This window comes from Eleginops maclovinus, chromosome 10 (assembly GCF_036324505.1).
Source record: "Eleginops maclovinus isolate JMC-PN-2008 ecotype Puerto Natales chromosome 10, JC_Emac_rtc_rv5, whole genome shotgun sequence".
NCBI classification, from domain to species: Eukaryota; Metazoa; Chordata; class Actinopteri; order Perciformes; family Eleginopidae; genus Eleginops; species Eleginops maclovinus.
Window position 1 is genome coordinate 17,769,826 of NC_086358.1, and position 27,513 is coordinate 17,797,338.

Consider the following 27,513-nt stretch of genomic DNA (forward strand, 5'->3'; position numbering starts at 1 on the left):
ATACAACGCCCGGGGAGCAGTGTGGGGGCCTAGTGCCTTGCTGAAGGGCACATTTGCATTGCCCAGGACTCGACATGGCACCTCTTAGACTACCAACCCACTCTCTGTACTCGGTCCCTTCTGATCATTATCTCTAATCACAAATGCAAGGATAAAGACTAGCCTATACTCGAGGAGTGTTTTCTTATAATTTGTTTGTATAAAACCAATCTGTACTCTTTAGTTTTAATAGAATGTAATGTATCCTGACTGATGTTTGCCTGAAGCGTTATGATAACCATCTGGGACATGTGAGCCACTTTACGCCCTGATTTGAGCCAATGGCCGGGCAGTTTGAGTCCCAGGGGGCTGGAGCTTCGAGCAGCAGCGAACCTTTTCATCCTCCTCATCCTAGCTCTGCAGGCAGTTCCCGGTTCCTCTCTCAGGTAGAATATCGACCATGGCTGGATCCTCAGTGACCGACAGGGTAGCAGAGCGGCTCGGATTCATCACCCGAGTCCAGAGCTTCAGCGCCTGCCACCGACTCCACAGGTAGCATCCACGTCATTACGTTTTTATTTACAGACCGTTATTCAGCGATAGTATTCCCCAATTCTCGCGGTAATTCACATACTGGTTTATGCCGATAGAAGTTGGTAAGCAGTGTCACCAGGTTGCACGGTCGTTCGTATTATAATTAGAAAAGGTAGCGGTTTATATGTTCGGATAGAAATAGTGAATACTCGTCGGATAGAGGGCTGCTTCCCGGTGTTCCAGTTTAACTGGATTCCGGTTCAACTGGTGGCGTTTGTTTACGTTTTCCACTCCGTAAGCGTCATGTCACGCTGTACGAGCCGAATCATATGTGGTTGCCAGGTTCGTCATTGTCACCTTACTTGTGTCTGGAGTGTGACCAGACAATATACAAAAAACCTCGGCGAAAAAACGTAAGCATCACTTCATGTAAATGCACATGTGGAGATCACCTTACAGACAACGAAACAAAATATGCTGGCCAATAAATAGAAAATATATATACAATATCCCAATTCCACCGACGGGATTCGAACCCGTACATCTGAAATAATATATCTCAGCAGTGATTGTTACTCATTAAGCCACCGACCGGCTCATACAATGCCGTGCTTGAATCATATAACTCTTGTCAGCTCTTGTCAGCTGTTTACAAATCACCGTTTAACATGGATGAAATAAACCCCACCATGTTAACTGGTGATATTCACAATATGACACAGGCAGACGCTGCCAACGCAAGCCTCAAAAACGAATGCAAAAGCCATGTGGTTACGGACAATAGACAAGCATGGCCATCCGAAAGGATATTGCTTTGTTTTGGGGGGTTTTTTTGCCTAAAAAGTGCATATTGTGACCATTACAAAGCACAAATTAAACGCTATGAAAATATCCGCTGTGAGATACGAACCCAGTCATGCTTTCAAAAGGTATTAATCCACTGCCTTAGCGCTAATGGCCTGAGCTACTGTTCAGACTTTGAAAAAGTAAGTTGAATATTTCATATTGACAATTTGCTTGTAGTTGTTCCCAATTGAGAAAAAACTATTGGCTACATATTCATCACTGGATACATTCAAATAGAGGCATGGTTTGGCAAGGAACTTTATTTATTTTTTGGCCGTCAAATACATGCAGGACAGTAATCTTTGTCTACAGGTGGTTCCCCCACACAAAGGCTGTGACACCAGCTTTTACAAAGCGTGCACTCCGTCTGGAAGAAAAGGGCAACAAAAAAAACACAAAAAAAAATGCTTTAGGACAGTTGTATATTAAAAACATTACAGTAATCAACTTCAAGTGCTCCAAACTTGCCTTACCCATTCCTCATGGGTGTCTGACTCATGTTCGCCACACACCCGACATAGCTCCGACAAATCATCTGTTGATTACAGATAGCCATGTTATTGGCTGGAATAAAAAGCACTTGCATAACAACTGAAAACAAAGTAGAAACCAACCCGTTTCCTTGATGAGCTGTTGGGCTATGTCCATTCGCAGATGGCTGATCCCCTGCTCATCAAAGGGACCAGCCACCAGTTTCATCAACAATCGACAAAATATGTCCATAATTACCAGTTTCCAGAGTGTCTGCTTGTATTTCTTGTACTTGTGGAAATGTAGGGCTGGACTGAGGTGGGGATGGGACATCACGTGAGGATGGGTCAGTAATTGCGGATGGGGAACCAGTTTGCCATTTGTGCGGCGTGGTGTTGGCTCTATGGCCGAGTCGGTGTATATTTACTTTATGCAAGGTCTTGCCCTTCTTTGACATTATGTCAGCACTGTTTCCATCCATGCTGACGATTATAAATGGCCCGTCTAAACAGCTACATCCTTTGCCACCTAATTTGCTAATTAATTGACTTCATCCAGTGATCAATTTCACTGTCATTGTTACTGTTTTTCCCAATTGTTGGGAATAGCTACAAGTAATTTGTCAATATGAAATATTCAGCTTGCTTTTTCAAAGTCTGAACAGTAGCTCAGGCCATTAGCGCTAAGGCAGTGGAATAATACCTTTTGAAAGCATGACTGGGTTCGTATCTCACAGCGGATATTTTCATAGCGTTTGATATGTGCTTTGTAATGGTCACAATATGCACTTTTTAGGCAAAAAACAAAGCAATATCCTTTCAGATGGCCAAGCTGGTGTTTTGTCCGTAACACATGGCTTTTGCATTCGTTTTTTGAGGCTTGCGTTGGCAGCGTCTGCCCGTGTCACATTGTGAATATCACCAGTTAACATGGTGGGGTTTATTTCATCCATATTAAACGGTGATTTGTAAACAGCTGACAAGATGTAGCCTATATGGTTCAAGCAGGGCGTGGTGTAATGAGTAACATTCATGGTTGAGATATATATTGCCCAAATGTATGGGTTTGAATCCTGTCGCAGGAGTATGAATATTGTTTATTTTCATTTTTATTTTTTGGCCAGCGTATTTTCTGTTGTTGTCTGTGGGTGATATTGACATGCGCATTTTACATGAACTGGTGATGTTAACGTATTTTTGCCGAGGTTTTCTACGTTTTCTGGTCACACTTCCGACACATAAGTTACGTGAAAATAACGAACCTGGCAACCACAACATCTGACGGAAAAGGTAAACAAACGCCACCAGTTAAACCGGAATCCAGTTAAACTGGAACACCGATATGGAAGTCCGGTTATCCTGTCTACAGTGTACAAAAATCGGTTATATGTTACCGTTAGCCGTCCTTGTTTACTGCCAACAAATGAACAATTGGAAACGTCTTGTGGGATTTGTAGTTTAGCTGAAGCCATAGTAAGTCTCATTGTAAACTGCTGGTGCTTCCTTCAAGTGCTGTCGGCGGCGTAGGAAAATACTTACCGTGGTACCCAGGGGTTTAACTTGAAATTTCAATGTGATTTTTACAAATACAATGCTTCAATACACATTATCCTGCATGATTTTGGCCAAAATGATTATCACTATTATTTTAATCTTTATTGAAATTACAATTGTTTATCACTATTATAAAGTGAAAACATATGTATTGCACTCATAGAGCACTGCCTTTACCTGTTGGTTTATTCAAAGGGCTGCTCCATATTATGAAAAGTGGAAATGCCATATAAGGTTTATACATTTGACCTTTTATATGACATAACATGATATTGTCATGTTGATAAGTATTAATATAGTATTTATGTAACAGTAAATGTTTAAGCTCCTATTTATTTCATTATCTTTTAATTTGCAAGTTACTATAAGTTTCATCACAGGAATAATAACAGAAATAATCAATAATATTTTTTGACAAACTAAAATGTAATTTATTCGACAGTTATTTAAAGTGTTTTTTTATTACAATAGGCTACTGGTAATTTATCATATTTTCAACATACTATACAATTTGTTTTAATATTGGACATACAATAATATTATGCTGTATACAAAACATCAACATACTACATGGTGTCGTTTTTTTGCATATTTCTGATACTCCATACTATGTTTGTTTTTTGCATGTTTCCACACGTTATAATATGTCATTTCATATTTTCAATAGTATACTGTATGTTGTTCTAAAGCGTTTTGTTTAAACATACCATATTTTGTTGTTTCTTTGCATATTTTCATCAAACTACACTATTGCGTTTTGTGTATTTAGACATACTAAACTATGAGGTTTTTTCTCTGATATTTTCAAAATAGGAAAATATTCCAAACAGATTTCGCCGAAATTAAATCTTATATTGTTTTTCCAGACATGTTTGACAGACTACACTATACCCTTTTCCATATATTTTTGACATACTACACTAAGTTTATGTCTGGCTGCCTGGTTTCTGTCGGTTTAGGCGACTTACGTCACTTAATTTGACATGCAGCAGCGGTTGGTACCCAGTAACTGGCATCCATATTTTTGGGTAAATCTACAAACCTGAGAATCTAGAACTAGAAAATGGTTGGAGATTAGAAAATCACTTAATTTATTGAGAACCAAAGTTGAGCATACGAGGTGCATCTATAAACACTTCTCTTATGTTCCTTGTTTGTAAATTATTAGAAACATTTTTCAGTGCAACAATAAGACTTTCTGTGCATCAGATTTTGATAAATGTAACTTGAACTTCTTTTCCAGCCTTCACTTGAGTGATGAGGAGAATAAAAGGGTGTATGGGAAATGCAACAATCCCAACGGTCATGGACACAACTACAAAGGTTTGTCACACTCTTTATATGATAATATTTCACTACAAGTTTGAAACACTGTCCAGCTGCTTTTACATTCCCATTAATTCAATGTTCTCCCGTCTGTCCACAGTGGAGGTGACAGTGCGTGGAAAGGTCAGTATCTATCAGCTGCATAAATACTACATCATAGAGAACTGCTGTTACTTTTTGAGACATTTCTCAAAATATATTTTAAGTTTCATCACCAGCCTTATGTTATTTTGAGAAATATTTTAGGTTTTGTAACTGATAATAATAAAAAAGAATGAGGTAGAATTCTACAGTAGTGTACAGTATTTCCACACCATATTTTTCTTCCTGCAGTGTGGAGGACAAGAATTGATGCACTTAATCTATTTGTAGTTGACACAATTTCCCCAGAATACTTCAAATACTAACTAACGTGTGTTTGACCTTCCTCCTGTGAACGTGCGCAGATCGATGCTCACACCGGCATGGTCATGAACCTGACAGACCTGAAGGCGTGCATCGAGGTGAGACAAGAGAAGGAGTCCTTTATCATATCATTTGTATGTTTTATGTGTTTAAACACACACACACACACACACACACACACACACACACACACACACACACACACACACACACACACACACACACACACACACACACACACACACACACACACACACACACACACACACACACACACACACACACACACACAGACCATGCACAAACAGGAACTGTGCCATGCATTAATGCAGGGTCTTCAAACTCAACAGTTTTAATTGTAAGCCTATCAAAAAAGATCTGCGCTTCATTATTTTACATAACTGGCTTTGCATTCGATTATTATCGTGATCATTTAATTATTAACTCCCTCTGAAAGTCTAGGGGAAATTAATGCATGCAGATATTCAAATGCACACCAATTGTACAATTTATTTTAAAAAAGAGCTTGGTAAGAAGAACACCTTTGTGCATTGATGTGTATGCATTAGCGTAGACACAGAAATACTGTGCAGACACACGCTCACATTTCTCAGTGTTATTATAACATAAATCCCATTAAACTACAAGATTAAGAAACTCTGATCACCATTCCTCCGTCAAAGATCAACAATTTCAAATGAATTAAAGTTATTTTTCTTACCATCACATGCCGTTAATTTTAGGACTTTTTTTTGCTGGCCAACGTGATCATACCGGGCTCCATGTTTGATGGCAAAGTGTCACTGTGAATGGGTTTTCTTTGGGCGCTGTCACTGCTTCATAGCAAAGAAGACAGATGGGCGTGTTTCCAACAAATATTCACTTTACCATCTCTTATTAACTTTTCTTGGACATTTTGTTGCAATTCATATTTTACTAAAAAACCCATCAAGTCCCATCACTCCATAAATCAGCATATAATTATATGAAGCAAATCATATTCTCACCAGAATCAGTTTTATTACCACGTAAGTTTACACATACGAGGAATTTGCTTTGGTATATGTGCTGCATACAATGACCCAGAAACAAGAATATGTATCAAAACATAATCAAATAAAAATACTGTTTTAAAAGCTATTTTGAGAACAAATTAGAACTAAAGACAATAATTACACAAAATATAAGTATGTGAGAAACTGAGTACAGTCAAATATAATAAAATATGGCAAATACTTTATACTGTTACCCCCCGGCGCAGAATAAAAATGCGCACTCTCCACTTTTCCCAATCACCTTTAGTAGTTTTAATTGATGCGAGACAACGCCAACATAACAAATAAAACCTCTGTACAAAATTACCCAAACTCACCTAGCAAAACCAATAACAAATAAAACACAGGCTTTGTCAGGGTTTGGGGCAACAGGACCCAAGTGCAGTAATATGAACGGGAGGCAGGTATGGGTCCAAACAAACGGCGAGCTTTATTTAAATTAAAGCTGTACATTCAACAAAAAATAACCACACCAACACTAACCAGGGGATACAGGGACACTGGGAACAAGAGCAGACAGACGGACGGGCAGGAACAGGCAGGTAACAGGATCAGGTAGGAAACGACAACGACCAAACAAGAGACAAAAGGGGAACCAAGACTAAATACACAAGGTTAATCACCAAACAACACACAGCTGGAGAGGGGAGGAGAAACACAGGGGCAACAGGTGAACACAATGACACAATCAGGGGAAGGAGGGAAACTAAAGGGAGTGAAACTTATCACACAAGAGGGGAAAACGTTTCAAAATAAAACACACAACACAAAGACATGACAGACACGAAACCAGGATCATGACAGGCTTCTTGCCTAACTCCAACCAAACACATGAGGAAACTAATTCAAACAAAATGGTTTCCTCACTCCTACTCAAAAGCATGTCCACCAACAAAGAATATTTACAAAAGCTACCAAAGTTTCTACTTTCTAACTTAACACATTTGGCCACACAGGCCTGAACAGGGTTTGAAAACATGCTATGCAGAGGGACTGCCCTGCTGCAGCTCAAATACTCCTGTCTCTTCAGGTGGACCAATCAGGTTCAGCCAATCAGCTAACAGGCACCGCCTGCTCTCTCTCTCACACACACACACACACACACACACACACACACACACACACACACACACACACACACACACACACACACACACACACACACACACACACACACACACACACACACACACACACACACACACACACACACACACACACACACACACACACACGTCATCGCAGCTAACTTATCTTAAAATTATTTTAATTGAGCTTTAATCTTCTGATGTGTTAAAATCGCACAGATTGAAATACAGTATTTATACTTCTATCAAAATGTATATTTTCGTAGAGGCTGTATAACTGGGCTGTCTATCAAATGCACAAAATGAGTGTTTGGAAGGGTAACTTTATCTTTTATTTCATTGTGATCTTTCTTTATTTGATTAAATCTGACAAAAAAAGTCTGTCTTTGTCTAAGATAATTACAATGGCCTTAATGCCTGAGGAAAAATGTCATTAATTCTCTTTATATAATGAAGATATAAAAATAAAAATGTATAATACCAAAGCTTTAAAGTAAGCATTTTATCTGTTAAGTTTTAAAAAATAATCTGCACTTATTTCTACTTTCTTCTGGAGCTCGAGTATGTTTGAAGATATACACACACAAGGGGAGAAAGTAACCACAACACAGATAATCCAATGACAGGAGGCAGGAGATTCAAAATTCAAATTTGAGCAAGTAAAGTAGGCCAAATGGCTGTGCAAAGTCAAAGTGTAAACACACTGAATTAACGCACAAAACAGAGCGCACCACACCGAGGCAGCCATCTTACTTAAGTCTTAACAATTTTCTGTATATTTAATTAGAACTTACATTTGTATTTCTTTTACAGTGTGGGATATGTCACTGATCCAGCTGCATTTCTAACCGCTTTTGACATTTGGGTGCATAACTTCTCAAACTGAGTGCATGACCACAGTAAGACAGTATGATCACCAGTTGATACAGCTAATGTGCTAGCAGACAACTTACACATCTGGCATACACCGAGCAACATTAAAATAAACATTTACACTTTCTGTGTCGAGAAATGTGTGGCAATGCGCAGGAAGTGTCTTACTGTGGTTTTTGACTAAATGACTGTATTCTGTACCACAGGAAGCCATCATGATCCCACTGGACCATAAAAACCTGGATAAGGACGTGCCATACTTTGCCGAAGTTGTCAGGTGAGTTTCCTTCTCCGTTTCATTTCAATCGGTTCCCACAGACCGTGTTCACACCACACTGATTCTCCTGCTCTCTCTCTGTCCACTCAGCACTACTGAGAACGTGGCTGTTTACATCTGGGATCACATGGTGAAGCTGCTGCCGCCCAGCCTGTTGTACGAGATCAAGATTCACGAGACCGATAAGAACATTGTCATTTACCGAGGAGAGTAGAAGGCTGCTGATTTGAGGTTAACCAAAAGTATTCTTGTAGGTTTTCTATTCATGTCAAGGTGAAAACATATTGTGTTGCATACCCTAACAGTGTCCACAGGTTTATACCGGGTCCACCAAAGGCTTTTTACTTTTTATTTGATCTTGATTATTTTCAAACGTATACAGATCCCTGCATCTCTTCTACTGCTGTTAGACCTTTTACAAACCCAAGAACCCAAACTGCTGAGAAACTGTATTTTTGTGATCAAATGTCATTTGTCTTTTCAGGGATAAACTATGTAATGCATTTTGACAAATACAATGACCAATAAAACAACAACATGACAAGCAAAGAGTAACACTTTATGATACAGCCTGTGACTCATGATCAGTGTTGCCATAGTTACCTTGAAAAAGTAATCTGATTACTCCTTTAAAAAGTAACTTAGTTACTTTACTGATTACTTGATTTTAAAAGTAACTAAGTTAGATTACAAGTTACTTTATTAGTTACATTCAGCAGCTATCTTCTTACTAAGGAAAATGACAAACACAGTAACTCGCAGTGACTTGGAGAAGTAACTTGAATCTGATTACTGGTTTGGAAATAGTGTTAGATTCCTCGTTACTGAAAAAAGTGGTCAGAGTAACGCGTTACCGACATCACTGCTCATGATGGTGTACTATTGTGAAGCAATTCTTTTTAAGTTGTATTATTCGCAAGTAAAGGATTTGTAGAACTTGTTCCACCACCGCTTGGCAAACACTATCAGCATTTTACCCACTAACCAGCCAAGTTATCAGTTATGCTAAAATGATAAATGCCATGGATGAGCAAAATCAACTTGTACGTGTAGTTTAACTAAACATGACTGGCTGTTGTACTTCATATAATAATATGAACTTTATTTTAATAGCACCTTTCATGCACAATGAAGGATGCAGAATAAATGCACATTGCAGAGCTAAAAGACTTTTGGGGAAAATAGAAAAACCATATTTTTGTGTGACACCATTGGTAGGACTGTGCACTGCATCAACCACATGTACACGTTTAGCTGTACGTCCTTATACACAAAAGGTAAGCAAAATGGGGAACCAGTCAGAGAAAAACAGACACCTTTCCATATTGTTCCCCTGCACAGGTACAATAACTCCTCCAACCAGACCTCCATCTGCTAACTCCAACTCTGTATGATACTGAACGAGCCAGAGTGACGGAGATAGAACAGTGTTTATTCCAGATCAGATTCTCTCTGCACCAACGGTACAACTCTGCACACACAGATGACTCGCATCACTGTTACATCAATAATACACGACGAAGCATTGGTTATTACACAGTACAATAATGTGTCATTTAAATAAAGGCTAACTCTTGGGTGATTGTTGCCTCTCTTGCAATTAGCAAAGCTATTTTTTTTCCTAAAAATAATTACGTTATAAAGTTGGATCTATTAATGTGTGAGTGTATTTATTATAACCTATCATTCCTGTCCAAAACATTATTTTTCTCAGTTAGTAAATGCTTATAACTGTAAATGCCAACAGCATTATCAGTTAGGCCCTGACTGCCGCCAGACAGACTGAACCGTTTATTATCTTGTTACAAACAACAAATCTCCCCCAAATAACTGGTGTTTTTGAAGTTTTGCCCATTTCATGTCTAAAACACTGGGAAAGGGTTTTGAAATGAGCAAAAAGACGTGCTGGAATGTAATACATGGGTGAAAGTGTAATGTTTCACCAATATGAGAATAAAAATATATCCATCGCTCTGTTTCTCCTGTCAGATAAGGCTTGTGTGTTGACGAGATATACTCTTTAGCCAGCACAGATACATCATGCTTAAATAAAACCTTTACTGAACAAGGACTTTCTCCACAAACAAGCAACACATCATGTTAAAGTCATTCTGCCCTCCTGCACTGGGTCACATGGTTTCAGAGGTCTCAGAAGAAGGTGGTGTCTGAGGAGAAGGCCCCCGCCAGCCTGAACTCCTCCTTCATCAGCACGCAGAAGAGCCGCTGCGGCAGGGCTTTGGAGTACGGGGCCGGCCGGGGGACGCATGTACGCAGCAGGATCTCCCGCCCTGCCGGGGGAGGGAAGTCAGGTACTTTGTTGCTGCCTCCGGCCGCCTTTTTCTCCAGCCCAAATTCATCCTCCATCGGTGACAAGAGGGCAGCCTGAGGGGGGAGGGAAGGTTGATGTTACCAACCAGCAGAAGAAGCGTAGAAAGAGAGGATGCTAAAGAGGTGTGTGTAGTTAAGGTACATAAACTCATGTAAGCTATTTCAAACTTATTTTCACACAAGATAAATGTGTTTCTTATTCAAGAAATAAAATGAAGACCAAAGATAATAAGTTAAGTTATCCCCAACATCTTCTGATTCCCTGACTATTTTATACTGAAAATTCCATCATTAAATATACATAAAAATACAAATGTATATTACTTTATTTTCCTTATCAGAATGTTATCCATGTTTCCCATCAATAACTCTGCTGATCATAGCTGTCGTTTGGGAGAAAGTAACAATTATGTTTTAATGAAAACTCCTGATGTTTGGGTATAATTTGCATACTGTGGTGGAGGAATGAGTCCAAAAACCCAGCAACAGAGCAGGGAGAAGTATTCAAGTATTTTTACTTGAAGTTGGTTATTTTTTCCTTCACCTTTTTTATTTCCTTTTCTTCTCTGGATTTTCCCCTTTCGCCCTTCCTGTAATTTTCTAATTCAATATCTTACCAGCCACCAATTATGCCTATAAATCCAGTTTCACCTTCTTTTTTAAAATCAACTTCCTGCTCTTCAAATACAATTAAGTTCAAGTGTTTAAGCTATGACAGTGTGCCCTAAGCCCACTCTTCCAAGCTGTTTGGAAGGTTATATGACCAGAATTGTAAGGTCAGATCTTGTACTTGAGTAAAGTAGAAGTACTCAGATCTTGTACTTGAGTAAAAGTAGAAGTACCAGAGTGTAGGAATACTCTGTTACAGTAAAAGTCCTGCATTCAAAATGTTCCTCCAGTAAAAGTAGAAAGTACTCTCATCTAAATGTACTTAAAGTAGCGACAGTAAAAGTAGTCATTGTTTGATTGGTCCATTTCAGAATAATATCTCTGATGTGTTTTATAATTATTGATCATTAAAGTGTTCTCAGAGCTGGTGAAGGTGCAGCTAGTTTGAATGGCTTTGTATACTGCAGGGTAGCTGCTGGATTTACTCCAGGTGAACTACAGTCTGATTTAAGGGCTGATTATATTTACCATCATTAATCCAGATCTGTAAAGTAAAGGGATTAAATACATGTAGTGAAAAATAGTGAAAAGTAAAAGTCAAATCGCACTTAAGTACAGTACTTGAGGGAACATTACTGCCCAGGAATAAATGAGCATTTCATCATTTCAGTACCCCACCGTCTCAAAGTAAAGTCTTATTTGAACATGTTTTAGATTAGATGCCTGAAAAAAGATCTAATCTTATTCCTCGAACTAAACGTGAGTATCATGTGGTAATTGTAACCACACAACCTGGTAATCATGCTAACCCATTCCTGGGATTTAAGACTCTTCCACCACTCTACTAGAGGTATTAATTAGGGAAAGAACTACATAAAAGAAAATATAATTCTGTAATTCATATTCTTTGTGTGTTTCTGTGTGTGTGGGCAATGTATTGTTACTAAGGGACTGTTGAGGGGTTAGGGTTTACAGGAAGTCTCACTGCTAATGGTTACCTCGTCACTGGTGAAGTCAGCCAGCTTCACGTAAGCAGCAGGGAAAGACACAACACAAAAATACATTCGAATGGAGGAAATGTATTAAAAAGAAAGAAAAATATTTTGTCTAAAGAAGGATTGAGGAACTGACCATTAGCTCAAAAACATACTTAAAAACTACACAGTTTCACTTTTCAATATATGGTCAAGAGCAGAAATGTTTGTACGTGTAGCTCCAAATTATAAATGAAGCCTGGAACATATGGTCTGTCACAGAAAATACACTAAGCCAGTGGTTCTAACCTTTTGTCTCGTGTCCCCCTTTATCTGGTCGCCCCCCGACTAGTCTGTGATGATTCGTCTACGTTTGTTCTTGTGTTAAACCGTTTGTAATCATATTTAACCCAACTGCTCCTTAAATGAAAATCACTTGCATAACTCACCCACAATACAAATGCATTTAAACTTGACATTTATACTTATTTCTACTCTTTTCATTTCTAATTATGTTAATGCCTTGTTTTGTTTTATGCTGCTGCAACACATTTTCTTATCTTACACTAAGTACCACTAGGGTCTCCATAACCCCGGTTCGGAACCACTGTGCTAAGCTACCACTAACATTATATGAGATAACTACCCCTGGTGAGCTGTGAGGAATGAGGACCCTTACCCTCTGAGAGTTGACGAACAGTCTGTGGATGATGCTGCCTGCCGGCCCCTGTCCGGCTCCCAGGACCACCACCTCTGGCTCCTCCAGCAGAGAGCTCACAAACCTGGAACAAGACATAATTTTTGTGACACCTCAAAGTTGCTTTTCTGTGTCCCTGTCTGACATCCTGCTCAAATAAAAACATGTGTATCTCACTTCTCTAGTTCTTCAGTGTCCTCTGCCGTCCCGCCCTCACAGGTGGCGAACTTAGCCTTCAGCGAGCGAGCCTGAGTGATGGCAGTCTCCAGAGCCATCAACTGGTTAATGAAATCCTGCAGATAGGAAGCCGACATGCCGTCAGAACAGAGGCAGGAGGAGCAAAAGCAATGATGCTTAACTAACTTGCTATCAGGCACTTTGTAATAATACTCATCATGCTGTGACCTTTCAAAGCACAACCAATTAGACGGCTGTATCAAGCAGTGGAGGTCACCATGGAAACAAAGTGAACTAGCCGTCTTCACCCAAAGGCTACTGTCAAACCTCGTGTTGAGCAAAGAACAAATCGAAGACAGCATAAGAGTGCCCTAAGCTAGGTTCCACTTTTAACACTAGAACCACCAATGGGGTCACTGTTCTCAAATACATGTTACTCTGTACATTTAAAATCCACACAGTGACTTTTCCTAAAATGTGTATATTTATCATCTAGTGAGTGTTGGGTGTGGAATGAAGAGAAAAAAAGGTATGCATTTATACCTAGAACCGCCAAACAGGGTCATTATTACCCCCTGTGTAAACAAATGCATTATGCTGAGCTATACTTTGCAGCCACACCCGGTTGCCAGGCGACGTTTATTGTTTAGTTGTCCTTTGATAAGCAGGCAGTCATATCATGAGCTAGAAGAAGCTGGATCTGATGGATGTGGAGATAAACGCGAGTGAAGTATAACCAGACGCGAGAGAGAGAGAGATCAGTGATCAGGATCAGCTGCAGCTCCGCCCGCTGTGACGGACCGGTGAGCGGAGCAAAACACACACTTCAAATTAGACCTTACACACATAGCAATATTATCTACCTCTGAAACTAAGTGAACTAGTTATAAATATGTTTATTCTTTTCTGTCGGGTCACTCATTAGAGCTCCATGAGACGGATATTGACGTGCTGCCAGGAGAGGGAGAGAGCGCTCCGTTTATTATTCCAGGTTCATTATCCAAAGTTACAGTAAACTTTTTATCATGTAGTTAATCTACATTCAGGAGTTTGTTTAAAATGTATTAATTATGTTGTTTTTTGTTTGTATAAGCGCATCATTTATTGATTTATTGAAAAAAAACTGAACTTTTGATCTTTTACAATTTTAAACTGAAACAATTAAAAATGAACTTCATGTACTGAGTTCTAGATTGTTTTTTGTTAAGTCTTACTTAGTATAGAAGGAAATTATGAAAATTAACAAATTAAATGATCCAACAAAGAGCCAGGAGATCCTGCTGTTCACATCATAACCCAGAAACATGGGTGTTATATTAGTCAGTGCTCTTTTCACTTGAAAAGCACATTCCAAGGATTTATCAATTATGGTAGGCATTCATCTTCATAAGGATTTATATTAAGTACTTGAAAGTTCTTAATTTGGAGCAAATGTCTCCAAACTTTTGTTCTTTTTAATGACTTTGTAGTTTAGAGCTTAGTTTCACTCTTGAGTTCAGCAAGAGTGAAACTAAAATAGGTAAACTAGCTTTGAATGCCAGGGTTGAACCGTTCCCACAATGCCCCCACATTTGCCGTGAGCAGTGAAGTTCTGCTCAAACACCAAAGTCTTGCTCTGGGTTTATCTAGCTTTTTTCAACTGTATAAAAGAAATGGAGTTAATTTGAAACCACTGTGTGTGTATATATATATATATTTATATATATTTTTTTCTTTATACTATTCTAAGGTTAATATGTTTGTGATTGAGCATTATTTAGTAATGCGCCTACAGTAACTCAATTTGTTTTCAAATGTCCTGGAGTACAGTGCCATCATTATCACTTTTTCAGAGATCTTATTACATGCGAGAAAAGCTGACACTTTTTGCCATCAAAACAGCTTTAAATTGACACTGACATTTGTCTAATTATCATTACTCTCAATTTACTGACAACTTTTCCAGTGCATATATTTCTGTAAATCCTGTTCAGAGGATCAGCTAGTGAAGTTCTTTTCAGTCGTGTCTCTTACCTCTAGCCTCTTGTAGTCGGGGTTGAGGGTGTGCAGCAGCTTGCTGGCCTGACTGATCGCCTGCTGGATGCTTCTTTTCACTGATGGGATGTCTTCTACCGACTCTGTTAGTGAGAGGATAGAGAGGAGAGAGGGAGAAAAGAAAGAAAAAAACAGGTTATTTATTTAAGCAGGAAATATGGAATGATCCTCACAATGACTTCCTTAAATACGAGTCATTTGCATAATTTTCACATTTCCAGTCTGTGTCGCTACTCATGGTTGACAGCTTTCATTCATTAGTTATTGAAAAGATTTACTTTGATTGGATTTTTTTTTATTCTTGCATCAAAAAGCAAACACTGTTACTGTATATCACAAAACACACCCAACCCCCCCATAATCAAACAAATACAACATTGTAAAAAATAAAAGAAAGAAGTATTTTTTTTAAACTTTTCGGAAACTTGGAAAGTACTTGGTTGCAGTAAAAATGGCCTTTTGATTATTATATTTTATTGTGCGTATTTACACATAGAGATTTGATATATACATTTTAATTATTTGTATTATTCTCGGCCAGATATCTATTGTTGGGGTGAGTTTAGTTGTGTTTGTGTAATTTGATGTGAAAATCAATAAATACATGTTAGATAAAAGAAGAGATGGCCTTGTGGCAAAATGTTCCACTTACAGGCTAGATATCTTTTTGGATTCACACAATGGACGTACAATCAGGACACTATACGAGGCTCATACAGAACGTTTGATTTGTTGATTATTTGTTATAGCTGCTATAATCTGTATTTTGTAGATAACAGTGTATCAAACTCAAATGTATAACATTAAAATACTAACAATTCAGTCTGACTCTCTGCCCAATGACTCTCACTGATGTTATCGCACATTTGAGCCGTTTTCTCCCTACTAATCCTGTGTTCAACTTGATAATATTGATATGATTTGCTAGTTATAAGAGCCTCTAGAGATTACGGTCCGATGTCTTTACACAACTCACCTTCCTCCTTCAACTTCAGAATAGCAGCGTGCAGTATGCATGGCAGGAGATTTTGTGTCAGGTCAGCAGGTTTCTGCACCGCCAAATAGTGCAGAACCTGAAAGACAAATACAAACCCAGGATTATTTCCCCCATCTGCCTTCAGTTTTCTTCTTTCTGTATATAAATCAGTTGTTTGTGTATCCTGTAAATGACCTTCTCGGCCTCCTTGGTGTCGTCGAACAGCCTCCTCTGGCGGCGGGCAGGCGTCACCCTGGCTGACTCCCAGGCCTCCACCCACATGTTGCCCGGGATCATCATCCTGGAACTCAGCATGCCTTTCACAACCATGTTCCCCTTCTCATCCTCCACCTCCTCCTCCACGTAATCTCTAGGAGAGTACCAGCGCACAAAGTCCTCCAGAACACAGCCCGGGTTAGCTGCCTGTGGACAGATGGGAAAACGGTTCAGTATCTCTCACTGTTGGAATGTAACTTCTGTGAAAGACATCCATATGTGTCCCTAAGTCATTCAGAACAACTTTTCAGGACTAGAGATAAAAAAACACAGATCTCATACTTTTTAATATCTCCATTGTTTACAATCACAACAAAAAAAAGAGCATTATTAAATAGAGATGATATGATTACCAGACAATATCCCTTAATTACATTGGAATCTCTGCAACATATATGGGAAGAATTAAAGTATTGTGGAGCTGTAATAAGAAAACAAACTAATTCATGACACCAACAACGAGAGACCCAATATTATTTTTTTTCTTAACGTTGAAGGCCTTTAATTACAATCATTTTCATTGTGCAAAATTGCTTATATTTGTCCCTTTACAAACCCAGATCAGGAGCATCAGGGGTTCACTGTCTTGCTGGAGTGCATAACATATTCAAATTATGGGGAGCCGGAGATTAAACTCGTTGTTTATGATGATTTATGTAAATGTGTGTCAGATTGAGTGTGTGTAGGTCTGCCTTCTGCACCTTAAAGGACTCCATGTCAGACAGCAGACAGGCGCTCTGCATCCGGGCCCTGAGGTGTGTCCCTTCAGCTGAGGTGCCCAGTTTAGCCAGCACTTCAGACTGCTCCTCCAATAGATCCTCCGTCATGGGAGCAGGCTCCTGAAAATAACACACGCACGTGCACACACACACACACACACACACACACACACACACACATAAATGTACTAGAGTTAACTCATTTGCAAAAGAGTTGTGCATTTGTGGTTTGAGCACAACACACTACCTCCTTTGATATTATCGCTACATTAACGTTTCCATACCTCAGAAATCTACATATGAAAGATGTACTACATTGAATCAATCACTTGAATTCATTGGGGGATTTGTTTTGACAGTAGACACTGTAGATGACGACAGGTTGGAAGCTAAATTAGCACCATTGCTAGTGAACAGGTTGTTAGAATTAAATGTAAATAAATGTATATATTTAAAAATACACAGTCATTATCATTGTCTACCATATCCTAATCGTGTATGGAAAATAACTGGTAGAAACCGTCTGTTTAAGCAACAGATTATTATGATTGTACAGATACTTGGTATGAGAAACTACTCCCTGAGAACGTGTGGGCGAACACGTTCTCAGGACAACACTCCGCAACATGACCACCGAAGGACGCACGTGCAGGAAGACTCCTCCACACACACACACACACACCCACAAATATACATATAAAGCAACTATGTACTTAAGAGGACACGAGCAGCCTCACAATCCCCTCCCTCTATGCTGACTCGTGCTTATGTGATTAGGGCATCCTAAAACTAATAAAAAGAAAGGGAGGTGCGCGGGACAGGCAGAGATTGTGGGGGCGTTGTAACTGCACTGTCTCCTGCACTCTCTCCTTGCAAGTTTTAACAACCTTAATTGATGTCTCATGTGTTTATTTAACAGTGTTTGCTGCGAGTGTCAGTTTTGGACCTGACACAGGTGCAATAGTCGAAATTTCCACATTTAGAAAAATGTCATTGTCCTCACAGAAAGCCAGCTCATGTTCACATAACATACTCCACCTCATGTGAATGCTAACACCTAGCTGCCGTATTCATCCAACGGTAGTTTGATTATGATGTTTGTTGTTCAAATATCAAGCCCCTCAAGTTATACTATATACAGTCTGTGATTAATACCCTGGTATTAATGAAATACTCCCAATGTAAAATAATACACAGGAAACAAGAATAAGACGTATCTTACTATTACATGGCTTTTTTTACACCCTAAATTATTACCTCTATGTTAGCATAATTGCTCCCTCAATACATGATGAATATGCATTTAAATATATAAATACGATCATAATAAAAGTAACATTTAGAGATAATGAGTATTATTTTTGCACTTAAACATGACCGTTACACACAAACCCCCCCAACCCTAATCTACTTCATGAACATAATGACATTACTGTGTAACACTCGCACTCCTATTGGCTAGCACTCCAACACATTGTACGTAATGGGCTAAGGGGTGTTCTAAGCGGGTGACCAACCACAACAGAGCCGGCCAGCTAACCAATCAGAGCAGACTGGGCTCTGGTTTCAGAAAGAGGGTGAAAAGAGGTGCTGCAGCACAGGCAGTATGAGAACAATAAAGAGCTTTCTGGACATTAAAACCTGAAATGAGCAGAATACGGCCCCTTTAAACCTCTGCCTTTTAGAATACGTGCGGCTCAGTGACAGAGATGCTGACCTGTGTGACAGGAATGTAGAGCGGCTCTGTAGAGTTCAGTAGCGTCATGTTGCCGTGGGGGTGTAGCCTCCCCTCTGCTTTGACCTTAGTGCCATTCTTGTCTCCCTCGGCGTGCTGAGCCTCCCCCTCCCCCTGATCACTCAGGCACTCGAAGAACTCGTCCTCGCTGTCGCTCCACGAGTCCCAGGACTTCCCCGGAGACACCTCCCTGGTTGATCCAGTGGCAGCCTCTGCTGTGGGGCGGTCGTTGGGCCCCCCCCCGGACACCCTGCGTTCCCTCTCTTTGTTTCCCTCCAGCACCTTACGAGCTTCATCCCGGGCCCTCTTCCTCTCGATGCAGCAGTTCAGCATCTAGGCAGGAACATAAGCCCTTTTTAGACATCGAATAATAAACATTCCTGCCTTTAATTCTCCTAAAATGTGATGACTTCAGGCATTTTTGTTGCCTACTGCTTAATTCAGACACGACACAACCACTACAAAGAGAGCAAGTGGTTATATGACCGAAATTGCCATGAGTTACAAAGTTTAACTGTATGAATGAGGAACAGAGTTTTCAATTCTCTCACAGGCTGCATCATGGATGGATTTTTGCAAATCATATTGCTACAGTAGATATTACTCGGGTCTGATTGGGTTCATTTGCATTCAGTTTGTTCAGACATAAGAGAAATCTCCTCAAGAATGAAATGGGCTTCGGGATGGCCTTAATAACAGTATTTCATTGTTTGTTAAAACAATATTTTCTCTGAGCAAGGAGAAAAATGTAAACATGATGAAGGTATTTCAGGGATCCAAAATATTCAACATCAGTTCATATATTTGTTTACCACTGCAAAGCAGGTTAAGTTATAGGCAAGAATTCTCTGACTGCTTGCTATTTCACACAGCAGGATTACAGAAAAACTACTTGCCAATTTAGCATGGTTAAGTGGGGTTTACCTTTGACCAAGGACATTTTCCAGCAAATCCAAATCACGGGACGGATACACAAATGATGTTGTCCTTTTTCTGCGAGATAGGGCATTGCTGCTGCAGTCACAGTGAGTCAAAATAGAAACAACTACTACTCAGTAGTTTACGTGCTATGACCAATACAATACAACACAACTGATCCTCCATGTTGTTTACATTAGGGCTTGGTTCATAAACACATTGAAGTGTCAAGGACGAGGAACATAGGAAAGAAACATTAGCCACGGTGAAGGTCTGCGCCACTCCATTAAAAAAGTTTAGCTTCTTGAATAAAATGAAGCCTACGTATTAAGCAAACTTGCTTTTTAGCTTCATTAAATTTGCTCCTTTCAGGGTCTTAACAATGACAGTAAAAAATACATCTATTAACGTGTTCTCTCCAGAAAGACACAGCAAAATATGTCACATACATGTCACCCAAGAAGGTGGTTTGCATAGGAGAGCAAGTGGGTGTGTCCTGTGTATTTTTAAATCATTTGAGATATGTTTATTATTCAAAAACACACTGATTTCCTTTTGTAAGAACTTTGTTACCTGGAGCTTCTGATGCAGAAGACAACAGCGGAGATCAGGAGGTCCACCGGCCAGTCTGCAGGTCAGGAAGCATGTGGAGAGGAAACGTTTGACATGAGTATCAGTAGATTGAGCAACTACAAGCCTCACAAATAATGATGTGGCATTAAGGTTTGTATCTTGGATGCGTTTATACTTCATATATCAGTCCGTGTTCAATATCCAGAATGGTAGTTAGGAAATGTTTAAAAGTCAAGATAATCCAAATCTATTTTAAAATAATGACACTCTTTTTTTTACAATTAGACAATGCACAAAGTGGTTGAGGCTCTGTTATATTTAGGGTCTCTCAATGTTGGACCATATGCGTGATGCTAGGCTTCTAACCCTTCCCTAACCTGACTAAGAGTAGCCCTGGTGTGTGTGCACCCACCCGTAGACGAGGTAGTTGTTTTCCCAGCGGTAGCGCAGCTCCAGAACAAACTCCTGCCAGAGGTGGGCCACAGCCCGCAGCCCCCCATGGGTGTAGTTCACCAGACACACACACAGAGCCAAGCGGAATGTCAGACTGTCACTGGGGGCCGACTTCAGCTGCTGGTAGAGGTTCTGCACACAGAGAGAGGGGGGAATGAAATCATAATGAGAATACTTATATACATTTAAGAGTTAATGGGTTTCCTGACAGTTTTAGAATAAAATAAATATAATATATGTCTAATAAGATAAAAATATACAACAGAATTCAAATAGAAATATAAAGATTGAAAAAAAAACAAGTTCTATAAATAAACACAGGAAATGACAGTAAAATGTCTAATAAAAGGTCATATAAAACAGAAAATAAAATGAGTATATAACACAGTTTGAAACAGAAGTGAATAAAACCTGAACATATTTAAAAAACAAAATGCTTCCTTTAAACTCAGTCGGACCACACTGAATACAACTGTCAGAAATCAGTTTATATCTTTATAACACAACCGTGCATACGGCCTTTTAATCAACCCGAAATAGGACTGATACAGTGAACTCCCAATGGTAATTATATTGGTTCTAAATTAATTCTCCAAAAGTGTTGCTGTTTGGCCCTTCATGAGTTTTTTTTATTTGTGATACGATATTTAACCATGTTTGATATCAAGGTAATAAGGTTTATGATTCTTATGCACACATACATAGTCTGGATTCTTCTCCTGCTCCGCTGTCCCACTGGAGTTTGTCGGTGCTGTTCTGTTCCTGCTGTTCTCTGATGACTTCTCCACAGCGGCATCTGGGAACAGATACTGAGACAAACACACACAATACATCAACATATCAACATCTAGCATAATCCAAAATAGAGATGCAACTTTTAGTTCTTATGCTGTAATGTCATATTACTAGCCGTTGTCTTTTGTACTGATGAACCCTCACCAGAAGCACGGAGTTGAGTATATCAGTTTTGAGCGGGGACTCGTCGGTGTGCCGGTGGCGGCGGATGTGTTTCCGGGCGCTGTGCACCATGTTGGAGACGGACAGTTTGGAGATGGGGACGGCGGCTGCCGGCTCCGTCAGCTTCGATAGAGCGGAGCTAATATCACTGTTCTCTGCAGGGGGGGGACAGACACTGTTAGCAATCACACCCAGCAGCTACCATAATGCTCAATTCCACTGTGAAAGGGTGAGACCTGACCTTTGCCCTCCTCTTCAGGCATTCCTCTGCCAAGAATCTCTTCTGTGGACTCCTTCCTGTCGCACAGCTTAAAGAACTCTGTCAGAAAGTCACCTGCATGGGGAGGAGATGATAATAATAATGTATGACATTTATCTACGGCTCAAAGCGTTACAAAAAAATAAAGAAAATAACAGAAAAATGAAATGAATACATAAGATGAGTGCTTCTGTTTTCAGATAGTTACACTAACAAATAAATGTATTGTTGATTTATTGTGATTTCATTTCCCCGGGTCTTTCGCAGTGATGTAAAGTTACTAAGTAGATTTACTCAAGCACTGTACTTAAGTTCAATTTTGATATAGTTGTACTTGAGTATTTACATTTGATGCTACGTTGTACTTCTACTCTCCTACAATTCAGAGGTAAATCATGTATTTTTACTCCACTACATGTATGTAATCCCTTTAGTTACAGATGTGGATTAATGATGGTAAATATAATTAGCCCTTAAATCAGACTGTAGTTCACCTGGAGTAAATTCAGCAGCTACCCTGCAGTATACAAAGCCATTCAAACTAGCTGCACCTTTACCAGCTCTGAGAACACTTTAATGATCAATCATTATAAAACACATCAGAGATATTATTCTGAAATGGACCAATCAAACAATGACTACTTTTACTGTCACTACTTTAAGTACATTTAGATGAGAGTACTTTCTACTTTCACTGGAGGAACATTTAGAATACTTTTACTGTGACAGAGTATTCCTACACTCTGGTACTTCTACTTTACTCAAGTACAAGACCTGAGTACTTCTACTTTACTCAAATACAAGAACTGAGTACTTCTACTTTTACTCAAATACAAGATCTGAGTACTTCTACTTTACTCAAGTACAAGATCTGAGTACTTCTACTTTACTCAAGTACAAGATCTGACCTTACAATTCTGGTCATATAACCTTCAAAACAGCTTGGAAGAGTGGGTTTAGGGCACACTGTCATAGCTTAAACACTTGAACTTAATTGTATTTGAAGAGCAGGAAGTTGATTTTAAAAAAGAAGGTGAAACTGGATTTATAGGCGTAATTGGTGGCTGGTAAGATATTGAATTAGAAAATTACAGGAAGGGCGAAAGGGGAAAATCCAGAGAAGAAAAGGAAATAAAAAAGGTGAAGGAAAAAATAACCAACTTCAAGTAAACATTTCCACTGGGCAGAAAGGAATCTTCTTACCCAGTAAACACTGAGGAGTGTCAGCTGTTCTGACCCGGACTGACCAGTGAGGAGCTTGGAGAGGGTCCAGGTCACTTTGGATTCACACCAACAGAGAGAGCATGTTTGATTAATGATCACTTATAAGAACAACTGAAACCACAACTCATTCATTTCACTCTAAAAACATTGTGTGAGACATTAGTTTTCCCTAGGGAGGTGTTCCATGCACGTCCAGCTGGGAGAAGACCGAGGGGCAGATCCTGGACCAGGTGAAGGGATTATACCTCTACATTGTCCTGGGAGCGCCTTGGAATCCCCTAGTTAGAGCTGGTTGCCAGGGAAAGGGAAGTTTGAGACCCTCTGTACTGGAACTGCTTCCTGTTTTTGCATTATTAGTGTACACACAGAGATTGCCCCCATTGAGAACCCAGGATCCTCTCACCTGTAGACATCGTTATCCACAACTATTCCCTCTGTCAGGTGAGACCAGGTGGTCGCAAGGTGAAGCTCACTAAAACATACAGAAAAAATGGAGCACAGGAGAAAAACCTCATTTTTTTTCATCAGCTGTGTAGTATAAAGACAAAAAGATATGCATGTAAAATCACAATAGAGAAACACATAAGCAAACAGAAAGATATAATAATAATTCCTTGAAACCTTGAAACCTTGAAACCACAGTGTCTCTCCAACAATAGGACATTATTATTTATTGTTATTTATTCATCTGATAAAGTTCTCACATTATTAAGCACTATGGCGAATTGACAGTGTAGTGAACAGTCATTGTTTAGAGGTAACATTCATTTACCGTATCGGCTCCTCGCAGGCCCCGAATGGAAGCTTCCCAAACTCCACCCCTCCCACCTCACCTCCCAGGAGTGTGTCAAAGTCTGAAAAGCAAAACAAAACACACAACAATATTTATCATCAAGGAGTTCATACGCACATCAGTGTGTAGTAAGTTTAGACTGAATGACACATAACACAATGGTTGTTATATTTGGAGCTCAAATTGTTGTACAGTGACAAAAGGACATTGTAAAACCTAAATGAAGAGATCTTTTGTTCATGTGTTTGTACACCCTCCTCCTCCGTTCTGTGTTTACCTGGAGGCTGCTGAGGCCACGCGTGCTGCTGCCAGTCCTGAAGGATGTAAGTGAAGCGGATGGCGATGTTGATCGGAGGCAGAGGGGACAGGTTACAACCCTGAGGAGAAAAACATTAAAGAAAAAAAAGGTTAAAAATGCATTGGCCCTTTCTGACCAAACTGATCCAGAAACTAATAGTCTCATCAAAGACATTCAATGAAAAGTAAGACAAATAACAAGATAATTCTACTCTGTACAGCGGAAAAACCTTCCCATGAATAACCTACGAGAGAAGTCAGTCTTATTATTCATTATTACAACTATTTATTCTGTCTGTTTGACTCGGGACGTCACAATTGTCACTTACAAAAAACACAAAATATTTCTTCTTGATTACTGCTGACATTTCTATGTGCAACCAATCAGATAACAGCTGTATGAAGCAGCACAGTCGACCAGAAACAAAACTAATGAGCTGTTGTCATTGGCTCTGCGCCCCACCAGGCAGAGAGAAGAGAGCAAACTGCGCATCATGTGAAGGCAGCTTTACTCAGATTCAAAGGTTCTTGATTACTCAGAATTTAGCGCTAGCTGGTTTGTTTAGACAAACCAGCTAGCGCTATGTGTGTGATATATTGTCATTTTCATACCAGCTTTAAAGATTTCTGTTACCCGTGATTAGGATTGAACCTATCTTTACTACTTTTACTTACTTTATTCATGGACAAAGGTTTATCTACATGCAGCTGTGACGAAAAGAAACCCCGAATTAGGATCAATAAATTATATCTAGACTAATCTCCTCTTATTAAAGGTCTTCAATAGATCTTTATTATATGAATATTGCTGCATTTATTGCCTCACTCATCGTTCTGTAGAGAGCTACTCATTTAAAGCAATATATTGAGCTCATTTCCAGCCATAACTCCACAAACAAACTAAACATGTTTTACAAACCCCTATGATTCACTAGGATGTAAATCAAAGGGGTTTTGCAAATAAAAAATACCTATCAAACACACATTACATTTTTCTGATAAATCATGTTTCAGAAACAAATACAGCATAGGTTTTAGAAGCACACAAAAATATATCCTACAAAGACAAACAAATATTCCGTCGTGGTTATGCTGAGGATTTTCTCATAGATTCTCTTGGTAGATGGTGTTTAGTATTTGCAAACCACACTGTGTTTGTTAGTGACTCGTAGGGCGTAGTTATGGCAAGTAATTAGCTCCATAGCAACGACACAGTTCACACATAATCCTTAAAGAGAACACAAGATAAGCTGGGGGGGGTTTATCAGAGTTATTCTATTATGTATTCTTTTCTAATGTGTCTTGTTCCACTTACTATCTTAGCCTTGAAGATGTCCAGCAGGCCAGACAGGTGGTTGTACTGACTTGGCACTTTGCGCAGGTGGACCATCTCGAAGTCAGTGCGCGCCCCCGGTCCCTGGCACTCTCCGGCATACACCCGCCTCCACTTCTGCTGGATCTGCACGAACATGGGCACCTGGCTGAGAGCGTGAGATGAAGTGGAGCAGGAGTTACTTTGGACAATTCAATGTATTCCATCTCGAGGATATTGCTAACAAGATCTTTGGTTTAGCCGCTGTGAGGTCCGTTTCTCCTAAACGTGTGCCTATAGAGATGGAGCTGACTCACCATCCGCTGTTGGCCAGAGCGATGGAGACGGAGCTGAGCAGCAGGTTGCATTTGGACTCGCTGATTATGGCCTCACAGTTAGTTCCCGGGGTGATGACCACAAACTCTCTGATCCCGTACCTGAAAGAGGAGACACAGCAGGACAGAGTGTCAGATCCACATTTTACAACACTTTGCCATCTGGCTGGGCAGTTTTAATCTTGGAAGCCTGGTTTCTGTCTATATCACAATACATTTCATTTAGCTAATGCTTTAATCTAAAGAGACTTACAATCAGTGCAATAAACAATGAACATATGACTTCACAATAGCAAGACACGTGCAAGGAAACTTGTTTCAAATGAGCCATACCTAACACTTTTTGTTAGGTATGATGTATGCACTCCGGAGAGCTATTAGCAGTGCGAAAAGACAATACAGGGACAAGGTGGAGTCGAACTACAAGGGCTCCAACGCCAGAAATATGTGGTCTGGACTAAAAACAATAACAGACTACAAAAGGACAACGAGTGGTGCTGAGGAAGTGTCTGCATCTCTCCCAGATGAACTGAACACATTTTATGCACGCTTTGAGAAGCCCCCGGCTGTGGAGGCACCAAAGGCCCAGGATCCCTGCTCACTGGTTTTAACCAGTGCAGATGTGTGTAGATCTCTGAAAAGGATCAACGCACACAGGGCTCCGGGACCTGATGGCATCCCTGGCCGTGCTCTCAAGGTGTGTGCAGTTCAGCTGGCAGATGTGTTCACAGACATTTTCAATAGGTCACTGCTCCAGTCTGTAGTCCCCACATGCTTTAAAGAGTCCATCATTGTCCCTGTCCCCAAAAAGACAAAACCCATCTGCCTCAATGACTACCGCCCAGTTGCACTCACCTCCATCATCATGAAGTCCTTTGAGCGGTTAGTCAAAACTTTTATCACCTCCTCCCTCCCTGACTCACTGGACCCCATGCAGTTTGCCTACAGAGCAAACAGGTCCACGGATGATGCCATCTCCCTCACCCTCCACACTGCCCTCTCCCACCTGGACCAGAGGAACACTTATGTGAGAATGCTGTTCATTGACTACAGTTCAGCATTCAACACCATTGTGCCCTCCAAGCTCATCATTAAGCTCAGGGACCTTGGGCTCAACAGCGCCCTCTGTGACTGGATCATGAGCTTCCTGACGGGCAGATCCCAGGCAGTGCGGATGGGGAACATCACATCCTCCACCTTGACCCTCAACACCGGAGCCCCTCAGGGTTGTGTGCTCAGCCCTCTCCTCTACTCCCTGTTCACGCACGACTGCGTGGCCACACACAGCTCCAACACCATCATCAAGTTTGCTGACGACACGACCGTCATCGGCCTGATCACAGACGGCGACGAGACGGCGTACAGAGAGGAGGTCAGAGCCCTGACATCTTGGTGCCAGGACAACAACCTCCATCTCAACGTCAGCAAAACAAAGGAGCTGATTGTGGACTACAGGAAGA

At 40.1% G+C, this 27,513-nt stretch overlaps 2 protein-coding genes across 3 annotated transcripts in view; one reads left to right on the forward strand and one right to left on the reverse strand.

Moving 5' to 3' along the window:
• Positions 1 to 308: 308 nt before the first annotated feature.
• Positions 309 to 10,212, forward strand: pts (6-pyruvoyltetrahydropterin synthase). The gene is made up of 6 exons (XM_063893119.1): positions 309 to 531; positions 4,627 to 4,706; positions 4,810 to 4,832; positions 5,156 to 5,212; positions 8,337 to 8,407; positions 8,498 to 10,212. Exons 1-6 carry the CDS (start codon positions 440 to 442, stop codon positions 8,619 to 8,621), a joined length of 447 nt encoding a protein of 148 aa, XP_063749189.1. The 5' UTR covers positions 309 to 439; the 3' UTR covers positions 8,622 to 10,212.
• The window catches only part of rab3gap1 (RAB3 GTPase activating protein subunit 1), a 28,077-nt gene continuing 10,382 nt past the window's right edge, over positions 9,819 to 27,513 (reverse strand). Inside the window, exons 6-25 of one of the 2 annotated variants that reach the window (XM_063893117.1) lie at positions 26,036 to 26,155; positions 25,722 to 25,887; positions 24,387 to 24,486; positions 24,089 to 24,170; positions 23,720 to 23,788; positions 23,296 to 23,369; positions 22,075 to 22,167; positions 21,816 to 21,988; positions 21,578 to 21,685; positions 20,836 to 21,008; positions 20,424 to 20,478; positions 18,915 to 19,265; positions 17,180 to 17,317; positions 16,398 to 16,625; positions 16,203 to 16,299; positions 15,206 to 15,309; positions 13,193 to 13,308; positions 12,998 to 13,100; positions 12,343 to 12,366; positions 9,819 to 10,789 (exon numbers count right to left, since the gene is read on the reverse strand). In XM_063893117.1, coding sequence (XP_063749187.1) covers positions 10,556 to 10,789; positions 12,343 to 12,366; positions 12,998 to 13,100; positions 13,193 to 13,308; positions 15,206 to 15,309; positions 16,203 to 16,299; positions 16,398 to 16,625; positions 17,180 to 17,317; positions 18,915 to 19,265; positions 20,424 to 20,478; positions 20,836 to 21,008; positions 21,578 to 21,685; positions 21,816 to 21,988; positions 22,075 to 22,167; positions 23,296 to 23,369; positions 23,720 to 23,788; positions 24,089 to 24,170; positions 24,387 to 24,486; positions 25,722 to 25,887; positions 26,036 to 26,155 — 2,608 coding nt within the window. In that variant the 3' untranslated portion in view covers positions 9,819 to 10,555. The remainder of the gene's footprint in view (positions 10,790 to 12,342; positions 12,367 to 12,997; positions 13,101 to 13,192; positions 13,309 to 15,205; positions 15,310 to 16,202; positions 16,300 to 16,397; positions 16,626 to 17,179; positions 17,318 to 18,914; positions 19,266 to 20,423; positions 20,479 to 20,835; positions 21,009 to 21,577; positions 21,686 to 21,815; positions 21,989 to 22,074; positions 22,168 to 23,295; positions 23,370 to 23,719; positions 23,789 to 24,088; positions 24,171 to 24,386; positions 24,487 to 25,721; positions 25,888 to 26,035; positions 26,156 to 27,513) is intronic. The other variant, XM_063893118.1, reaches the window with a different exon arrangement.